The sequence below is a fragment of the Uloborus diversus genome, chromosome 9, assembly GCF_026930045.1.
Source record: "Uloborus diversus isolate 005 chromosome 9, Udiv.v.3.1, whole genome shotgun sequence".
NCBI classification, from domain to species: Eukaryota; Metazoa; Arthropoda; class Arachnida; order Araneae; family Uloboridae; genus Uloborus; species Uloborus diversus.
In genome coordinates this window covers 99,625,644-99,647,884 of record NC_072739.1, presented here as the reverse complement: position 1 = coordinate 99,647,884, position 22,241 = coordinate 99,625,644, and the positions used below count along the sequence as shown (strand labels likewise).

The window sequence follows — 22,241 nt, the reverse complement described above, 5'->3', positions numbered from 1 at the left end:
GAAAGAACATAAACGTTTACTCACCATTCAATTTCCGCTTCATTGTATGGAATACTAATCACGATGCATTGGACACAAGTCACCACTAGCAAACAGAGGAAATGAATTTCTAAGTATCTACGTAATTGTTAGAACAATTTCTGACTCAACGCATGTGACAAAAATTGTTTCGAACTCTATTATCACTAAATACGCATTCGGAAGGTCAGTTACAACAAGATTTCACTTCGGCGATTCTGTTCCAAAACAAGTAGGAAAATGGCGGATATTACTGAACGTGCTTTAATAAGCCTTTCTTTTCAAAGCTTGATTTATTTTCATTTAAGAGTTAACATTTCGAATAAAAGTAGAAACTCGCATAACTCTAGGTTGGTTTACGGTATCGATTTATCGGCATTTCAGAGTTAACTTTTCGAATAAATGTAGAAACTCGCATAACACATATGTGTTTAGGTTGGTTTACGGAGCTTAGGCATAATTCCACTTGAATTCCGCAAGAGTTCAACTACATTGACTTTCCAACTATGGCCGATGCCGTCATTTCAAAATTTTCCAAAGAAAAACCTACAAATATACCTAATTTCATTACGTTTCTAAAATTCAGGGGGGAGGGGGGTCAATTGACTCCCCTGATTGCCCAAATGACGGACTTGAGGGGGGTGTCCTGATGAGTTGCAGTGTCTTTGAAATAAGGGGTATCACGGGGGTCGGAACCCTGATATGCGTAATGTAAAATTGCTAAATTTTATGTTGTACCCTTTTCTCAAAACGTTTCAATAGTAGAAACTAACAAGTTTCGATGTTTTCAAGCTACATCTAAGAGTCTACTGAAGTGAAATTTTAAGGCAATTCTATTTATTTCATAGTTCATTTAATTTTAAACAATATCAACTTTTAAATGAAAAAAAGAACCTGTTTTTGACCATAAAAACAGCTGTTTAGGAAAAAGTAGTCCTAAAGCAAAAATTTCACTTCAGTAAAATTACGATTATATAACTAAACTGTGATGAAAATATCAGAACACAATGAAAAGTATATTCTGTAAATTACCGCCCATTAGCCAGGGCTAAAGCAGAAATACATGAAATACACCGCCAACTCAGTCATTTCCAGCCGAGGACTGCAATTTCGTGCTTATTAGCACTCATCAGCCCGGCATAGGAAAATGACTGAGCTGGAAATGGAAAACCTCTTAAGGAAAGCAAAAGTGCCAAACAAACTGGTAGCTAATGTAGAATTAGCACAGACCAGACGAGTGACCGAAGCAATGGTTCGGTTCAACTCGAAGATTGATGGCAAGGCATAGTATATTCAGTAAATTACCGCCCATTAGCCAGGGCTAAAGCAGAAATACGTGAAATACACCGCCAACTCAGTCATTTCCAGCCGAGGACTGCAGTTTCGTGCTTATTAGCATGCAGTCCTCGGCTGGAAATGACTGAGTTGGCGATGTATTTAATGAAAAGTAGTTTTCTAGACAAGAGAAAATAAGAATGAATGTTAAAACTGCAGTTTTGAGAAAATCGCGTTTGAAATGTTGTTGCTAGTCGGCAGATCGCATATCTGATTTTTTTATATTTGAATTCAGTTACTTTTAAATTACATGGGAACATGAATTCGGTGTCGTTTGGAAGCTCTTGATTTGAATATTTCGAACGTTTAAAAATTTATTTATTTATTTTTTTTTCTATAAGTTTTATGGTACCAACTTTCCTTAACTGGAAAGATAAGATGTATCACATCCCAGAAAATAATTCATTAAAAATATTATTCTGCTTTACTAGACGGCGCTGTGATCCAAATACCTTTTTTCAAGCCTAAAAGGAAATGCCTGGGCCTGGAGTAAAACAGAGTAAGTTAGCGTTGAATGTAGCCACGGATCTATAGGGTGTAAGGGGTCATGAGAGTCATGATCGCCGCTTAAGCGATCAAATTTATCCTAAATCTGGGTTGGGGGACTTAATTTCGAAAAGTTTACCTCAAACCCATAAATGATGTCACACTTTTTTTTCAACATTTTTGCCCCCCCCCCCTCTTTTTGCCAAAACAGTACTTTTCATAAGTTAATTTTTATTAACATATTCGTCTTTAAAAAAATGTTTGATGTCACACTCTTTCCTTCCCCGTGTCACAAAGTCACAATTTCCCAAACTCGCCCCTCCCCCCCACTCTGGAAGCGTGGCATCATTATTTATGCTGTAGTAATCCACAAATACTTCTTTATTGTCAATCAGGATTGTCAAATTCATTAAGAAAAAAAGGAAGTGCGTGTTTTTTTTTTTTTTTTTTTTTTTGAGACAGTTTAATGTTTGTGAATGGCAAGTGTTCCATTTTTCGCCATGAAGGTGGGTGTTTGAAATTCTATAACTTTTGATTGACAGGATAAAATGCGACAGAGTAGCATAACAAATTGAAGAAAATTTAAAGCTCTACAACTTTCTCACTGACAATTTTTTATGAATACTGATCTTGGGAGGCACTAGGAGCAAATCTTCGACAGAAACAGATAACTTCTCCGAAAACTATCAATTTTCCATAACACATACTCAATATATTATTGAAATTCGGCAAGTATGTGTAGGAATAATTTTATAGCAAGATTTTTTAGCTTGAACTTTTTTTTGAACGCATTTTTTTCACCATTTCTGACATGTACTCGAAAAACTCAAAATTTTGCTTCCCCCCTCCCTCCCATCTGTAGTTCCCCCCTAGGGGCGGGGACTTTCAGTATCTTTACTTACTAACTATCCCTAACAATATTCTGAATTCAAAAATTGTCGCATATTTCATGCACGCTACGCCCTCTTATAAGCACTCATTGACTGGACTATTTGAGCTGTGTCACTTTCCTCGCCGGGGTGCAATATCAAACCATTTTCCTTGATATCTTTCCTTTCTTTTTCCATATCTTGATGAAATATTTTTCTCATCTTTTCAAATGGTCCCCTGAAAATTCTGCTGAGTGGTCTTTTGTCCAAAAGCCAAGTTTAATGCCAATAATGTCTTCAATCTCTGTCATATGCTGCTGAGGCTGCTTGAGCCCTTGAATACAAAACACATCTTATTTTCTCTGAAACCAATCACAAATCTTTTTAGCAACACTGCGAACCCTTGTACCCATTTTTATATATTGAAGAAATCTAAATGTAATTTCTCAGAAAATATGCTTGTCCCCAAAGTCACCTGAATAACTTTAAATTAAAACTTAATCGCCAACGGAAACGGGAAGTTGGTAATGAAACGAACAATAGCAGTTCAAGGGCACAGAGCTTTGAAGGTGAACGTAATGTTGTTTTCTATTATTCTTGAGAACGCATAGTGTGTTATTGCTTTAAGGTGACGAACTCATAACTTAATGAGCAAGGTAAAAGCCATCAAATTGGAAACATGTTATGATGATCGAATATTGCGACACATCGAAAGCAATTTCTTTTCGCTTAAACTTCTATGTAGTTATTAGCCATCAGCAGATCTAACACGGAAATTTTACAGACGAACCGCCGCAGTTGCAAAGGAAAAATCATTTCCATGTTTGAATGGTTTATTTCGAAAAGGTAACATCTGTTAAAACGAAAAAACTGATTAGTTGTAAGTTTGGAAAACTTTACCGCTCTTCTTTTATTAAGTTATATTGACTTTGGAATTCCCTGAAATGCAAAAATCAAATGCCCTACCCAATATCATTGCCTAACTACTGCCCTGATTGTCACATATTCGAATATAAGGAAATATAAGGGACAACTAAGTGTCATAATATCCCTCTTCCGGTGGAGCATTAGCGTAACTGCAAAATTAATTGAAAATGAGTTACTGTTGTCACGTCACTGGGTACAACAGTGGTTAGGGGGGCATTCATTAATTACGTAAGGGACCCGAGGGGGAGTGGGAATGGAAAACTCTGTACATACCCTTACTTTGGGGAGGGGGTCAAACCCATTCTTACGTAATATTTTCCAAGTCGATATTTTATATCAGAAATCGCGCGGTCAAATATTGCATTTGCTTCTTGAAGGTAAAATACGTTTTACGAGGAACTGTTTTTTATTTTGTTTTCAAAGAATGAATCGTGTAAAATATAATAAAAGAATCGCACTAGGTATAGCATGTTTTATTTTTAATCAGTATCGCATGATATACAAAAAAAAAAAAAAGTCGAAGAATCATTCAGTCTAGTTTCCAACTTTTCAATAAATATTTCTTTACATAAAAAGGTTTAATTTAATAATAGTGAATTTAATAACGATTCTAGCAATGTAAGATTCGTTATTTCATTATTTTGAAAAACGAAATGCAATCTTACGTAAGAAAAGGGGGGGGGGAATCTTACGTACCCTTACATGGGAGGAGGGGGAGGTCAAAAATTGCCAAAATCATCCTTACGTAATTAATGAATGGCTCCTTACCCCAATCGAAGGAACACTGGCAGATTTGTTTTTCAAATTTTACCCACCAGACCAGTAACTCAACCATGTTTCATTGTATCTTGTATGAGGTAATGAATAAAATAATTTTGTATATTTGGTTTTCCAATATAATTACTTTTTACAGTTGCGTCAATGTTCCATCGGAATAGTGATATGAAGTTTCAACTTTCCAAAGAGTTTTTTTAATATATTTTTTATTTGTTTAAACCATAATGGTTTACTCGTGTTGCAGACCTTTCCGTGCGGTCACACCTGCATCACGTACAAATCATTATTTTTCAAGTTCAAAATTTTTTTCCGAAACTTGATATTTCGTATTATGATACATAATAGTTCCTTGCATTCGAATTTCGAACTTATGAAATTTAAAAGACAAAATTTAAAATTCCGGGAATGAAGTGCACATATATGGTAAAAATTCACACCCGTGCAAATGGCGTGAGCAATCTAAAAAAAGAGAGTTCAATTTTCGAAAGTTGTGAAAAAATTAGCTTCCAACAAGTTTTCCTGTAATTTCTGAAGTCAATTCGCCCCTATAATAAAATTAGAGTAAAGATGCGTATTTTACGAATAGTGTCTACCCAGTGGAAATTTGAAATTGAGAAAAGCGCGAATTTCCTGCCGAAAACTTCGAAATGCGTTTTAAACTTTTTATTTTATAGGTGCACTTTTGCAAAACTAATCGCTTTTTTACCCTACTTTCTTGATTGTCATTTGTATTTTACACACACAAAAAAACAAAACAAAAAAACTCTTGATTTCTATACAATATTGTTATATAGACTGGTCACACGGTTTAAAGGGTCTAAAAACTCTTAAAAAGTTGAAACGAAAGACTACCAATGAGAAAAAAAGGGACATTTAAAGGAACAATGGCTAAACGTCCTTCTGACTTCTTCGCTAAGTCAATCGTTAATATTTCTCAAAATTAATTTTTCAAACTTCTTGTGATCCTGCCTGCATTTTCGTGTGGAATAAGAGCGGTAGAAAATGGTCTTTCCACTGCAACGCAACTTTCATATCAATGCATATTGCCATAAAAAGGTGTATGCAATATTTTAAAGCAGAAAACAGTTGCAATGCAAACATGTTTCTTTGATAACTGGGAATTTTGGAAGCATTGTAAGGGACGTGACCTTATACAGTCGAGCCTCCATATATCGAACTTCCACATATCAAAATTTTTCATATATCGAAATCCCAGCAAATTTCAATGTTCATTACATAGGAAAATTGTTTCTATATATCGAAAAAACTCTATATATCGAAATTTTTTTCGAGACATTTGTAGGATTTTTTTTTTCCACTTTAGACTTTGTCTCATGAAAAATGAAGGTTAGGAGAGAAAATTATATTTACTAAAGGTTGCTAAAAAACTCATAAGCAATCTGGGTTTCAGGGGTGTGTAAATAGGTCGTTGTTCCGTTCTGGAGTTCTTAAATTCCCTCAAGCTTATTTCAAATCTTAGTTGTAACCAGTAACACTGTTAAATCAGTTTCAAGTTACCCTTTTTGTCTGTTGATTATCATTCCTAGTTTTTTTTAGCTTCAGTAAAAATCATTCAAGTTAAGTAGATTAATTTTTTACTTTGCTCTCGATTACATTGTCAAAACGAAAATCTCCTCATGTTGCGAATCAAGTTGAACTGCCGAAGATGTATGAAGGTACAAAAATAATTTCTGTTAGTTTTTCAGTTATTAATTTTCGTTTAATCCGATGCTCGTATAAATTAGAAATTGGGTTTCATGCACGAAAACTAGCTTTAATTTTAATGTTATAGGAGATTTTTATGATAAAATAAGTTCGTTTCTATATATCGAAATTTCTATATATCGAATTTTTTTCCGGCAATTTGCTACTTCGATGTATGGAGGTCCGGCTGTATTTCGAATATGCGTCAATTCTGTTTTGAATTCCAATTTGCTTCAGTGTAACTTCTGGAAGACTGTTTCGTACAACTGATAAATAACCGAACACGGAAATATATGTTCTTGATACGATAGTTTTTCATTCTGCAACGGCAACATCTCCAAGCTTTTGTGCAACTGCACAGAGTTCATGTTTGCTGGGTAACTTTCAAGGACTAACATTTATACTTAAAGGACAAAAGTGGCTCAATTCAAGATTCCTTAGACGTTTTAATCAGTAGTCGCTATCTTAGCTGCGCTCAAGATGCAAAATTTAATAACGCCGATGTTCAAAAAGCGATTGTCTGAGGCCCAACTGTAGAAGTACGAAATTAATTCTCTTAAATGAATTTATGAATGTTATTTTATTAAATATCACTAGCAGGACCGAATTATGGGGAAAAATATAAATTTTGTTTTTTGTGGTAAAATATTTTTTAACCCAAATTTTTTTTAAAGCAGTTGTCAATTTGAAAGTAGTTTTAACTAGCAGTTTTAAAAAGTAGTTTTTATAATACGATTCCATAAGCCTGACAAGTCCTCCTAATATCAAGTCACATTGCCTTCGAAGAAACGACCAAGATTCCGATATCATTTGAGGCAGTGAGAAGCAAAGGGATGTAAGTGGCAAAATTAAAAATTTGGAGATAACCAGTACACATGGTAGGTGAACCTCTCCTCTGTCTTGGGGCAAGAGATGGTACTAGCAGCCCTGGTATAGTTACTGCTATACAGCATGATTTAGAAAAAAATTTCAATGAAAGCATGCCTAGGATATTATCTTTAAATGCGTTTTACTCAAAACCTGACGATGTCCACTTACATCCCTTTGCACTGCTTCATTTGACGATGTTAAGTGATATTGAGCTTCAACTAAAATACGACGATATAAACAGCAAAAAAGCAGTATCAGTGAAAACTAGTGGTGCAGGAGTTCAAGAACCAAGGCGGGCCTCTTATCAGTTTGATCACCGGCTCCCCCCCCCCATAAGACTTTTACAGTGGGCCCTTGACTTCTGACTAGGCTCACATGGCCTTTCGCCGGCCCTGCCAAAAAGGCCATGAAAAATTACGTACTAACAAGTCCTCTTAAAATCAAGTCACATTGTCTTTGAAGCAACGACCGAGGTTCCGATATCATTGACGATGTGAAGATGTGATACTGAGCTTCCACTTAAAAAATACCACATTGTAAGCAGCGGAAATGCAATATCCATGAAAACTAGGTGTACAGGAGTCCAAGGTCCGAATCCTATCCAAAAAGGCCACGAAAAATCATTTGTCAACCAGTTCTCCTAAATCAAGTCACATTGCCTTTGAAGCAACGACCGAGATTCCAATATCATTGACGATGTGATATTGAGCTTCCACTTCAAAAATACTACGGTATAAGCAACGGAAATGCAATATCAATGAAGACTAGGGTACAGGAGTCCAAGGGCGCCACTTAAGCATGCACAAAAGAAACAGTTTTTCTTATTAGAATATGGACCTTGGATGCTGACGTCACACCATGTCCAGCAAACACGGCAACTACCCACATACAGTGGGAACAAATGCATACCAATTGCTTGCTGGACTTCTCCGTCCGCTAATTGCGAAGAATAGGAAAGCGCGCTTACTCAAGCGTTGCAGGCTTTGATCTTCGAGTATTTGTGCAATGAGAAAACGGTCATAATGTACAAGATGTCGAGATAATGTAGCCGTCTCTTGTTTTGGTTATTTGTGATTTGGAATGGGCATGATTACTTCCAATTGGAGGTGATTTTGCGCTCTTTAGCACAAATCAGAGAAGATTGCATTCGACTTTGCCAACAGAGAAACACGATGCTAAGTTATTCCTTTCGTGAAATTGTGGTCATTGTTGATGGAAATCGAGTTTCTTGGGAACGAATACAAATGGATTTCATGCAAATTTCCGCTCTCATTATTTGGATCTTACCATAATTTATTGCAGAGTTTTGTTTTGTTTTGTTTTCCTACTGAAACTAATGAAAACGAAAGCGATAATCTGTATACCAAATTCTCTAAATGCTTTGTGTAGTTAATTTTCATACCATTATACAATGAACTAAAAGGGAAGAATGAATTTTTCTTTTCACATCATTTGGAGTTTTGACAGAAGTCACTTTTGCACCTCACGTCTCTTAATTGAAACCAGAGTAAATTGTTAAACAGTCATATGCTCATTTAAAAATTCGACCACGGACACATTTTCGCCCCTAAAAATGTGCCTCTTTTGGTTGATTTTACTCTTTATACATTTTTGAAAAACCTTGAAAATAAAATATCAATAAATATGTATCTACTACTATAACGAAATCCTTTTTTTTCCATTAAATAACAATACTTATTTTCATCCATCGCATGAAAAAGGTACATTTTGAAGGTTAACACGTGATAACCTGCCCTAGAAGGGCTGCTAAAATAAAATTGCCCAGCAGTCATTTGATTTTAACCTTCCAGCAGACACGCTTAACACTTTAAGAGTTTTAACTGGATTTTATATCTTCAGACGAAAATTTATTTAAACAAAGTGCTTTCATTGAGCTTTAACGAAATGATGGAACATAATTTCACTAAATAACCGATTAAAACTCACATTTCATGATAACGAATTTAAGAAACAAACGAGAACGTTGTCACAGAGCAAGGGTGGAATCAGCTTCCCGTTTTGGAGGGAGTCATTGACGGAAAAAAGGGATGAAATTGCAATTTTCGAGCACAATATAGGGGGACTTGGGTGAATGACGAATTAAAAAATATATTAGTCCCTAAAATGCAGCTTTGGACTACATTTGAGGCAGTGAGAAGCAAAGGGATGTAAGTGGACATTTTCAAGTTTGGAGTAAAACGCGTTTAAAGATGACATAGGTAGGCTTTCACATTGAAAAGTTTTTCTAAATCATGCTCAGGGATCGCGCTAAGGATTTCGAATTGTTCGCCAGTAAATTAGCCAAATTTTTAAAGTGTTAGCCAAATTCCAAAAGTTTTAGAATAACTTTCTAATTTAAATGTATTTTTGTCTGCAGAAATATTTAATCAGGGGGTGAAGTATAACTTAATTTTTGACTATTTTTTGAGGATAAGGACAGGGGTATGTCCAGGAATTTTTGTCCGTTTTTAGGAATTTTGTGGAAAAAAAAATGCAAACTAAGTAATTTTTCCCCAAATCATATGTAATTTTTCACTGGCTAAAAACAACTTAAAGTGATATTTATCATTCTTAAAAATATTTGAGAGTAGAAATAAAAGCTTTTAATAAAGTAAAGACTGCATTCCTATCTTACTCCGATGTTTCAGACATCGTACACAATGAAACAAACGCGCCACGCGCCATTCAACAAGGCATCCGCCAACAATGTCTTCTCGGTAGCCACGTTGCGCAAGTGGCGCAAAAAGAGGCGAGAGGCAAACGTCATCCTTCCACCGATCACAGCCATCTTAACACAAGGCCTGCGCGCTCATTCAACATGGCCGCCCGTGAAGGCGGTTTGTTTACATCTCATAATAGCTCTACCGTGAATAAAAATTTAGATTTTTTTATAATTCTTTAAAAAAAACAGTTAATTTTTACATGAAATACTCCGATACATCTCTAAATTAAAAATTTATATCGTTCGAGTTTTAATATCGACACAAATAGTTCTTAAATAGTAAACTAAATTAAAATTCATGCATGACACATTACATATTATATTCGTAATAAATATATAGATAATGAATAAAAATGAAAATTTTAATGGGTAAAAAGAAAATACACTTCAACTTCAAATCATAATGCAAAAGAAAGTACGAAATAAATTTTGCTTAATGTAAATTGTAAAATGATTAAGACAGACGGGGAAGATAAACCAATATTTAGCCATATTTCTAACTGTTACAAACAAAAGAAACAGTATACATTTTTGAGAGAAAAATCACTCCAATACCCAATAATAATTGCAAAACATCTGAACAATTGAAACAAACTAAACAATTGGTATAAAGGACAATACTGATGCATATATTTCAGAGTAAAAAATATAATTAGATTTATCATGAGTTATCTGTGAGATTTTTTTTTTTTTTTTTTGGAGAAGTTATTTAACAGGTTATAAATCGTTTGCATAATATTTCTCAAAATCAAGAAAATGGTGTGAGAGCTAAGCTTGTAATGGTCATGTACCACATTTCTAATGCATGGCTCGCTAATAGTTGTTAAAAGCTTTAATCCTCCACAAAAAAAAAAATCCACAACATTTTAAAATACATTTATACAAATAGAAGCTGGGTTTAAAAGAAAAAGTTGGTGTTTTTCAAAAGTCACGATTTCATGTATCTATTAAACTGCACTCTTCAGAGAATTCATATTAAAAAGATCCTTGAAATTTTAGTTACAAAAAATAATCATTTACCAAAGTGAGGGCAAAAATCTTCGTCATTAAAATCGAAAGTAATAAACCTGTATTGCATGAAAAAAAAAAACATAAATAAAAATATGTACCTTTCAATAATAGAGTACAGTACCTTACAGAAATAGAAACTGCTTTAAAAGTTAAAACAGTTGCTCTTTTTAATGAACCGCGATCTAATGTATATATTAAACAGCACTCTTCAGCCAATTCATGTTAAAAAGTTCCTTGAAACAATAGTTACAAAAAATAATCATTACACAAATTGAGGGCAAAAAAGCTTCGTCATTAAAATCGAAAGTGATAAAAATATGTAGCATGAAAAAACATACATAAAAATTCGTCCCTTACAAGTAAAAAATCCTTAAAATATTATTTAACAAGTACAGTAAAACTCCTCTAATACGGACGGACACTAACAAGACAAAATTTTTTGTTCGCAATAGAGGGGTGTCCGCAACAAAGGTTTAATACCTTTTAATTTTACCTTAGAATCGAGGAATTAAATACTGTCCACATAGGAGGGGTATCCGTTAGGAGGGATTTTACTGTATTTATTTTTATTATCAATTCTGCTTAAAAATAACCATTGGTAACCACACTTACCTTCTTAACATTTTTTAATCCAACAATAGTAGCTTCAAACATATTTGGAGATGTTAAACATTTGGTACGTTAAATTTTCACCACCAAAGTATCCCAACGGCTTATAATGTAAACTTGACGAAACGTAACGATTTAACATAGTCAAATACAAAGAGCAAAAAAGAAAACATCATTTCAAGTCTCCATAAAGACAGTTGATAACGTATTCACACATTTGGAATAAATATTACTTTGCTATTTGATACTAAAGTTGTAAGATGAAATACAATATTGCATCCGCAACGAGCAGCTACTTGAAGTCCACAACACTGTTTGAACTAAAGGGGTTTTCCCGCTCAAAGCCTCCTCGAGGTCACGTGACATCGATTGCGCAATACAGCGCGTAGGCCTGATATATAGAAGGCTGTGCACCGATCCGATGGACGGTAACGTTCCGATCCGAATGAGGTGCGCGCACCTCATTCTGCTCAGAGTGGTCTGAGGATAAAACAACTTTCAGTGATTGCTAGTCTGGGAGTTTTGTGAAAGGTTCGTTTTTAGGGGTTGGAGTTTTGCGAAGGGTCCGTTTTTAGGGGTCCGAATTTTGTGAACGGACCTAATTTTTATCTAGATTTACATTTGAAGGGAGTTTTTTTTTTCTTCTGTGTATATTTTAGAGAATTTTCTGTTCGCCAATAAATTCGCAAAATTCGATTTTTTTTCGCCGAATTTACGATTTTATCGCATTTGGCGCATTGGCGAATGCTTAACGCAGTCCCTGCATGCTGTATAACAGTACCTACCAGGGCTACTAGTACCATCTCTTGCCCCAAGACAGAGGAGAGGTTCACCTACCATTTGTACTGGTTATCGCCAAATTTTTAACTTTGTCACTTACATCCCTTTGCTTCTCGCTGCCTGAATTGATCACTTAAGGATCCGCGTCTGTCACAGAGGGGAGGGGGAAGTTAACAGAGTCAACTTCTTATTAAGATGAATACGCAGGAAAAGCAAAACGGAAAAGTAGGAAAGCATTTGTACCTCGGAGCTAGACGGATGCTAGTACAAAATGGATAATTTAGATGTTCTTAGACACAAATTATAGAAAACTGAATCCTCAAATTGTAACATTTATATTTTTAAGTTAACATGTTTTAAAAGATAGTTAAAAAATTAATTAACATCAGCTTTAATGCTTCTTTAAAGTTGCTAGTGTAGCAACAGGAGTTTCAGCATTTTCCACAAATTTATTGATCAAGTTTTTGGAATGACAAATGTCCAAATCCTTAACAATCAGTTAATAGGTTCTATCCTCACTACTGAGATGAATGCAAAATTAAAGACTCTTGACAGTTCTTTTGACCATCAAAGATTTACAACTTTTCATTTCCAAAAAAAGCAGAAGAAATTTCTTTGATGGCATGAGGCCAGAGACTAAACACTTAAGTAGGAGAGTTGGCATGTCTGTATTATCATTTCCCAGTACAATTTATGGTATTTTTCAGGCAAGCAAGAGAAAATTTTGATTGTCTATTATGGCAAACATCGATGTGTTTGGATCGGCAGCAACAGGAGAGCAATCGAGACGCCATACTCAGGGCCTGGAGGTTCCTAGCAGCATTCTGCGAAGATGAAGGAAGTAAGTCAGAATTTTATATTCAAGAAAGTACTACTAATCTTAGAAAAAATGGTACTTCTGTATTATCACACAAGTACCGTACAAGTACATGCACAACCAACCGTTGTCGTCAAATTAAAAATAGCGGCTTAGTTAAGTGTTGACTAGCGCTAACTTTCGCGGCTTTTGAATTCGCACGAAAATTCTCTTTAACAGAGGGTTTAGGCCTCCTACACATGAGGCGGTTAGTTGAATCAACTGGCCAAAAAAGTTGCCTGTCAACTTGTTGACTGAAGTTTTTTCGTTGAGTTCACACTAGGCAACTTAGTTTAATCAATTTTTCTTCCAATAAGAGTTTATTCGAGTTGAGGATGCTCTTCTTCAGAACGCTGTTAAAACTGAACTTGACTGAACAAGTTTACTTGTGTATTGAGCAAACGCTTGGCAATATCCCGAAGAGTTGAATCAATTGAAAAGTTTAGGCAATTCATCAGGATGAGATTGATAGCGGTACATGTGCATGGCGAGTTGACTGTCGTATGAAGGATGCCGGGTGATTCCTTCACTTCTCTACCTGGTTACACATCCTGATAACCGCGCGTTCGAAAGTTGATTCAACGAAGTTGCCTTATGTGTAGAAGGCTTTAGTCTTGTTTAATGACTTTCTTAATCACAACTTAGAAAAGATGTTTTAGTGAGAGAAAATACTTTTATAACTGAAGAGCTATCTTTTCGGTCGGTTCGGCCACTATCTCAAAAAAGTTTATTTCTCGCCTTAGGAAAAGAAGCTTTATTCATCTCTCTTGAGTGCTTTTTTATTTTTAAAATTGAAAACCCCCTTGTTATTATTACAAATAGAGTAACTTACAATACTCAAGTAAAACTAAGTCGAATTTAATTTATGTATTTAATTACGAAGTTGGAATTATAACCTGTACTTTTTGTTTGAATGAAGCTAAGTTGATAAATGTAAGAAAATAGGAAATGTTTTACTGTGTGACAAAAAAAAAAAAAAAAAAAAAGCACTACAAAATTTACTTTTTGACGCGTAAAACATTCCGCCGCACATCAAATAGTGGGTGTCTAGTCCCCACATAAAATTTTTGCATTAAAGTTAAGTAAAATTTTGGCTTTTGTACTCTTGCAATTATATGAATTCCTTTTGGTTAAAACTGCAATTTTTGAAAGATTTATTTGTGTACGTAATATTCATTTTTGTAAGACAGAAACAAAAGAGTGATTTATTTCTGTACAGTTTTAAAAATTAAGTATTCAGTACTGGTTGCACAATACTGTTAAATGAACTTAGATTACATAAGGGTTTTTCTTTAACTTTTACAACAAAGAGTTTTTCTTTAAGGGTTTTATTGGGGCCTCCTTGGCTCTATGGTAGAAGCTTCGCTTCATATGCCGGAGATTGCGAGTTCGATTCCCGCCGGTGCCCTATGTGTAATTTCCTCTCTATGTGCTGTAAATCTTTCTTGTGTTGTCTTATCTGTTAATAAAGAAGTCCATTCTTTCGAGGCAATGACACCAATCTTTCCGTAGTAGTTTATTACGGACACAACAACAACGATTCCGTTATTACGTAATTCCCTAAACAACGAAAAAAAAGTGTGGTCCCTCGAAGTTCGGTGTAACGAGATTTCACTGTATTTGCAGAGTGAGAAAATCTGCAGGATTTGGCTCTTGCGGTTACTTTTAATAGTGGATTAACCTTTTGAGGCACGTTTGCGTAGTTGACAGGAAAAAAAAATCCATCTCGCCTCAAAGGGTTAGTAAGAATACTTAATGTCGAATAGCAATTTGAAGTTTAAAATAATGTCTGATGCCTGCTTTTAATATTTTTGAAGGCTGGTACACACTTGCTTGTTTTCAAAGAGAAGAAGTCAAGCGATGCGAAGGATTGATGCCGTCCAAAAGTTCTTCAACGGATTCATCCTCTTGCAGGTAAACTATTTAACTTGTTGATCACCGAACTTCCGTCAGAAACTGTATGTAAAATAAATTGTTTAAATAAAAGTAAAGTAACTTCGAAAATCGGAAAAATACAATTTCTAATAAAAACTCCCCATTTTCATTGCATAGCCACCACAAGATTTCAATAATTTATTAATATTGCAATGAAGTGTACCCAGAGACGAGACTTCAATAACTTCAAACCATCAGTCAAGAGTAGCGAGTAGCTCCTGATAAATAATAATTTCAGAATTGCTGGATCATATACAATTAACTATGCACAGTTTTGCCAATTTTTTTGCAAAATAAAAAGTAGAAAACTGTTTGGTTCGAAGTCTAAATTAAATTTTACTTGAGTCAAAGAGTTCTGATACATTTCTCAGTTTCTTTGCAAAAATTTAATTTTAGTTTAAATGAAATTTCCTAATCAAAACTATTTCTGTCTTTTGTTCCATTCCTGTAATTACTCTAAAAACTTTCTGAACTAAGTAAAGCACTACACATGATTGTATCCTATTCAAAATTTCTTGTTATGTTTTGCATATAAAGTTGTTTCTTTGGGATATTTTGTAACATTACCACGTACTTGGAGGCTCGTAACGTATGAGGCCTACGTGGCTCTGTGGTAAAATCTTCGTCTTCTAAGTCAGATAACGGGGGTCGGTGCCATGGGTGTTATTTCCTTCTCTTGTGTTGTAAATCTTTCCTGTGTGCGTCCAGAGGCAAGGCGTTTTGTAAGTAGTCCTCTTTCTGTGGGAAGCTGTTTAGTTTCTGTTAAAATAAATTAATAATTATATCTCCTCCAGGAGTTTTGGCCACTTCCGCGACTGCGTGAGGTCAGCGGTGCAACAGTGTTCTTCATCCGATCGTCGGTTATTAGGAACCTACCTGATGGAGAAAGGGCAGCAGCGAGCATGGAACTGTCCAGCGGAAAGGATAGACCCTGCTAGTGCACCTTTGGCAGCGGATACTCGATACACTTCTCTCACCGAATCGTCATGTGAGTATTTATTGCAGAGAAACATAATTTGATTCATTATTGAAATTAAGTTATTTTTGGCAAAGTTAAAAACAAGTTTAAAAAGAAAAAAAGGGAGGAGTTCAATGTCTCTATCTCTCTGTCGGTCTAGTCTATAATTACAGCTGTGTCCCAAAGTTGTTGACCCGTCGCGAACAAAGTTATTGACCTCTAAACTTGGGCATTTTTAAAAAAATCATCGACTTTGAGACCGTTTAAGTACTAAAGCCAAGAGAAACAAAAGCTATTTTATATTTTTCTTAGTACTATACTGTGGTAAAAAGTTAATCATATACTTATTTCCGAGGGTTACTCACGGCTTTAGCAGATATCCGGGTCGAAGGCAAAAAAGTAAAAAAAAAAAAAAAAAAGAAGCAGTTTCAATTGATCTTTGCCCTCAAAGCCATGGGTGAGCCACAAAATATTTATGTTATCATGTACTTAGTATCAAGTAGTAATCTTATTTAAAAGAATCGGCGCGTTGTTCACTCATAGCTTTTGAAGCAAAGCAATCATATATTTAGCTCTTTTTCTCACGACCCTAAACTTTGACCTGCACTCGAAGGCCAACAATTCAAATTACAGAGGAAAGAAGCTTCACTTTTCTTATCACCATACTAGTAAAATATCCTGAAAGTTTCAGGAAAATTGAAGGTGTCAACTATCAGGCCCCCATTTACTTTGTCCAGCTTTAAAAAAAACGAGCTCATGTGTGCATCACATGACTTCCTTTTACTCCAATTTAAAGCCATGGAGTGAGCAAAGAAACACTTTAAATATTTTCACCCCAAGTTTGTTGCGAACCGAAACAAAGAAAACGTTTTATACAGATAAATTTTCGCAATATTGGCAATTTTAATGTGATTCAATAGTTAACTCTTTAAATATGGCCAAATTGAAACCAGATTTAAAAAAAAAAAAAAAAAAAAAAACGCAAAATTCGTCGCCAAGGTGAACAACTAGACCCCACTTGGAGTCTATGTACCAAATTTCAACTTTCTAGGACATACCGTTCTTGAGTTATGCGAGATACATACACACATACATACGTACATACGGACGTCACGAGAAAACTCGTTGTGATTAACTCGTCAAAATGGATTCTTCAGGTGTCTATACGTTCTTAGGCATGTATCCACGTGTGGTCGGGCTGTAAAAAAAAATCAATATTCATTCGGGGGCGAGCAAAATGGAAATTAAGGCCGATTTTTGAGTGAATATTTTTTCGCGAATACAATACTTCCTTTTTTGTAAAAGGAAGTAAAAATGACTCTTAAGTAGCGACATGTCCGCCATCTTGGGGCTAAATGCCGCTTTCGTCCCACGTCTGCTACAATGAAGTAGCGTGTTTTGCTTCTTAATTGCGGATTAACACAGAGTTATTAAGAAACCACAATCAAGGAGAAAACACGCCTTCACCGTAGTAGATAGGGAGAAAGCAGCGTTTACGGCAATTCATCGGAGTTATATAAGTCTAATGGAGGTGGAAGGTACGACGATCAAACCAGGGAGGTAGAAGGGAGGAGATAAATCTTTTCTATTTAGAAGTGGCAACGATTGTTCACTTTTTTAGAGGGCGTTGTCGGCGAGTCGCTCCCGACAATCGCAGCAGATCAATGTAATTGATGCTAAGTTTCCCATTTTTTTAGAGGCAGCTATTAAAGCAAAAAAAGATAAAAACTACTGAAAATTGGTTGTAATAAGGGGCCAATATAGTGGACGATGTACGGCTTTCGTCCACAGGATGCTTGCACAGTATTTTGATGGAAAAATTAATTTTATTTTTCATCACCAACTTGCCGAATTCGTCTGCTATTAATATTGCGCTGTGCGATGTTTTATTTTTTACGAGTTAGAATGTTTCTATTCCTGTAAATAATTGACGAAATGAGAATGTAGTAGAATTAATTACGTAAATACTTTTTTTTTAATTAGTTGTAAATTTCGTGACATGTTTCCAAAACTAATTTAAGCGAAATAATTTTTTTGCTTTCACGACCTTTAACAGATAAAAATAAATGTTAATGTTCTATTTACTTAACTTCAAGCTGATATTGATTATAATAATTTTATTTATGTATTTACTCACTGCTTACACATAATTGTTATCATTGTTTTTTTATTATTATTGCATTTTTCCCTGCAACAAAATCAAAAAAAAAAAAAAAAAAAAGAAAAAAACAATGGGAAACCTTTTTTTTAAAAAAATACATGTACAATAAGAGTAAATTGTAATTTTCGAGAACTAGATTAATTTCAACAGAAAACCTCACAACTATCACAAAAAAGCGTTCCAAGGTATAATTTTTTAAATAAATAAGGTTTCTCGATTTTTTTCCCATTTGGTTGTCGAAAAAAATGCAGTAATAAAAAAAATAATGATAACAATTCTGTTTAAGCAGTGAGTAAATACATGAATAAAATTATTATAATCAATATCAGCTTGAAGTTAAGTAAATAGAACATTAACATTTATTTTTATCTGGTAAAGATCGTGAAAGCAAAAAATTATTTCGCTTTAATTAGTTCTCGAAACATGTCAAGAAATTTACAACTAATGAAAAAAAAGTATTTACGTAATTAATTCTACTACATTCTCATTTCGTCAATTATTTACAGGAATAGAGAAATTTCAACTCGTAATAAGTAAAACATCGCACAGCGCAATATTAATAGCAGACGAATTCGGCAAGTTGATGAAGAAAAATAAAATACATTTTTCCATCAAAATACTGCTCTAACTTCCTGTGGACGAAAGCCATACATCGTTCACTATATTGGCCCCTTATTACAACCAATTTTCAGTAGTTTTTATCTTTTTTTGCTTTAATAGCTGCCTCTAAAAAAATGAGAAACTTAGCATCAATTACATTGATCTGCTGCGATTGTCGGGAGCGGCTCGCCGACAGCGCTCTCTGGAAAAAGTGAACAATCGTTGCCACTTTTACACTAGCTAACCCGTAGGACTTTTCTCTCCTTCTTCCTACTCCGTGGATCAAACTGACTATAGGATCACTCTTGGCGGTCCTGTGAATTGCAAATAATCAGCGCAACGGCATTGTTACAAAAATATATCGAGTTCGGGGGTATTTTTTTGCATAAAATATACCAATATTATGAAAAAACTGCATTTTTCTTAATTTTTGCAGACGGTTATTGTTCGGATGAATCTAGGAGCAGTCTAAGAGAATGCCGGAATACATTTGAGCAAGAACAAAGGGAAGCACAAACGAGGAATGACAGCGATATGAGAAATCACAAGACTTGCTGGTAAGTAAAATCCAATAATAATTTCTGGGATGAAAAAAAGATCAAGGTTTAAAAAATGTACTAAAATAGTGATGAAATTATGAATACACTGACCGGCGACGAAGATCTGTTGCGGCACTTTTTCACTCCATACCTTATCCTTCCTAGAGCAACCAAAGGATAAAGCCAAAGGTTTCGAGATCTAAATACCAATTCCCTTTTTGGTGTTGTCGTAAAATATATCAGTCAATTTAATGTAAATCTCACAGGAGGCACCCTATAGTAGAGTAGAGTAATTCGCTAGAAAAGTTGAGCATTCTGCATTGTCACGCGACATGTGTTCGCATTGCTCTTGGCGCGATAATTCATTGGCAATCTTGGGTTATTATTGGATTACATCAACTCTATTTACTAAAAAGAATTTCTCGTCAAAAAAAAAAAAAAAAAAAAAAAAAAAAAAAAAAAAAAAAAAAAACGACAAATGACATTAAAGTACATATTGAAACGCGGTGGAACGTCACGCGACAAAGAATAAAAATTCACCTATGAGATGTGTGCTCCAAGCGCGCAATCATGATCAAGTAACCCCACCCCATCTCTCATAATTGATCATTTACAAGATTTTTTTTATTTTTTTATACAGGGTGGCGACAGGAACTGGAAAAAAAAAGTTCCCTGACTTCCCTGATTAAGTTCACCAAATTTCCTTGATTTACGTGACCAATCATAATGATTTCCTTTCTTTGCCCTACCTGAAAAGCATCGCATATTAAATAAAATGCAGTATTTAAAACGGTTTAAGCTGTTAATTAAAAGTATATTTTTGAAAAGATGCTTCTTTTTTTTTTTGGTAAAAATAGTATATTAAATTATCGACAGCGAAATATTATAGGAAATCTAAAACAAATACTTTACTTCCTGGAGCCATTCTAAGAAATTATTAAAACCACTAAAGACATATCTAATCATTATAAAACTAAAAAATTTTAATGGAAATAATCTTGAACTGAATTTTCAAGCAGTATACTTATTACTACAAGAGTAACAAGCGATAGTTAAAGTACAGAAGTAATGTAGTTTTACTTAAGTAAATAATACTGCCGTGTGCAGGTAAACGGCAGTATCTGCAGAAATAAGTTTTCGAGATATTTGAAGAAATGTGTGGTGGATTCAGTACTAACAACAGGAAAATGTTGGAATTAGACGTTTTTTTCGTGCATTTTTTTTCAGCGGAAACCAAATAAGCGAGCATGTACAATAAAGATAACGTACAGTAGATGACAAAGAATGAAAAAAAAAAAAAAAAAAGAAAAGAAAAAAAGAAAAATTTGCAGTTACTGCTCTTTACCGGCACACGGCAGAATAGACATACTTATGCAAAACAAATTTAAATCTTTCAACAACCAGTAATAATGAACTATTCTCTTATCAAGAACTTTGGTTTTAATGAATGAATACAGCATTTTAACTAATAAAAATATATATTTACTTATGTACACAACTCAATTTCAAATGATTTCATTAGTTGTCGAAAAAAAAACTTAGATTACTTTAGTAACAAACAACATTGAAATGCAAAAACAATTATTAATTTCAAAATATATATGTATCCTATGGTTTTAAAATAAAAGAGTTTTAAAGTCTGCAAAGAAAAACCCTTCGTATAATCTGAAGCAGTGGCAGCAATTGGAGGGGAGGGGGGGGGGCATGCCGTCCCCCGCCCCACTTTTCATGGTTCATTTTTTTTTTTTTTTCAATTTAAGAACTCAAACGAGAAATTATATTAAAAAAAAGCAGAAACGTAAAAATTTTCAGAACATAATTATTTGTTTATTTGTTTTACTTTGTATATCTGTTTATGAAACATTATTTAACACAAGCAGTTACTTTTAGTTTATGTATTCATTGTTTAGATGTTAGTAAATCAATTTATTAATTTAAACAAGCCATACTTGCTCAATGAAAGTATTAAGTGCTTGTGACATCTCAAAATACTTTGGAGTAAATAATACAAGTCTAATTCATATCTAAGTGTTTCTTCGAAGAAAGTTATTGTGTACAAAATTCATCAAAATCTTAATAAAAACGTGAGTTAAGTTGTTAGATTTACATCAATTACCACTCATCTGCTCTCAAAGCCAGATCTAGCAAAATTTTGTACACCCCCCCCTCTTCTTTTTCTTTTCGTTTTTGTGCTGCTGCTAAAAGTCCTATGGCTTTCATTTGTCGTTTTTTTTTTGCTCCCCCCTCCCACTTTTTAGTTCCAATCGCCGCACAGTGTGGCATAGTGGGCAAAAATCCACCGAACTCGCGGGTTTTGAGCTAGAATCTTCTATTATGGCTCAAAATGCGGCAAAATTCTTCGACTATTTCGTAGTGGTGCTACAATTTTGAATTTCTTAATCCTTAAGCCCCGAAGAGCTCAGAATGGACCCAAGTCGCGATTTTGAAAACTAAAAAGTATGACCAAATTTTTTCCCTGATATGTGGCTCAATGCTTAGTATAAATCGAGGAATTGAATGATAAAACACAACTTTTGATCGCTGCCGGGTGTTTAGAAATGCTCTTTTCCACCGTATAAGTCATTAAAAACATAATTTTTCAGGTTTTTCCGTTGAAAAAATGGGTTTTAACGGTCTTCACGCATCTCCCGCGCAAGAACAAATATATATTTTAATTATAATCTACAAGTTTTCAATCATTTTCCAAAGTTCAAAAGTTAAAATTCCCCCTAAAACCGAATTTCAGCCCGAGATCCTACCATTGTCCACGAGAATGCATCTGTGCAATAGCGGCAAACAGCTTATTTTACATGTATACATTTATATGTATGCATTTCGAGAATAAATCGTCTGCGTTCGAATAAAGACCTTTTACATTTAGAATTTCCAAATGCTTTTGATGTTTTTAAGAAAATTGAATGTATTAAAGTAACAGTTGAGCAAATGTGTAGATGCAAAATTAGTGTGTTTGTTTGTTTCCTCGGAATAATCGTAATATTTGAATTGTAACTGGTATTTTCACTCTTTTTCGTAAGTGTTTTTGTTGGAATTCTTACTTAAAATGTAAAAACACATGTTAAAATC

The 22,241-nt window shown here is 34.4% G+C and overlaps 1 protein-coding gene across 1 annotated transcript in view; it reads left to right on the top strand.

Annotated features, from left to right (window-relative positions):
* LOC129230695 (uncharacterized) overlaps positions 1 to 22,241 on the top strand; it is a 68,706-nt gene that overhangs the window by 23,931 nt on the left and 22,534 nt on the right. The window contains exons 3-6 of the mRNA XM_054865115.1: positions 12,816 to 12,949; positions 14,782 to 14,878; positions 15,694 to 15,887; positions 19,055 to 19,175. Of these exons, the coding sequence (XP_054721090.1) occupies positions 12,816 to 12,949; positions 14,782 to 14,878; positions 15,694 to 15,887; positions 19,055 to 19,175 (546 nt within the window). The remainder of the gene's footprint in view (positions 1 to 12,815; positions 12,950 to 14,781; positions 14,879 to 15,693; positions 15,888 to 19,054; positions 19,176 to 22,241) is intronic.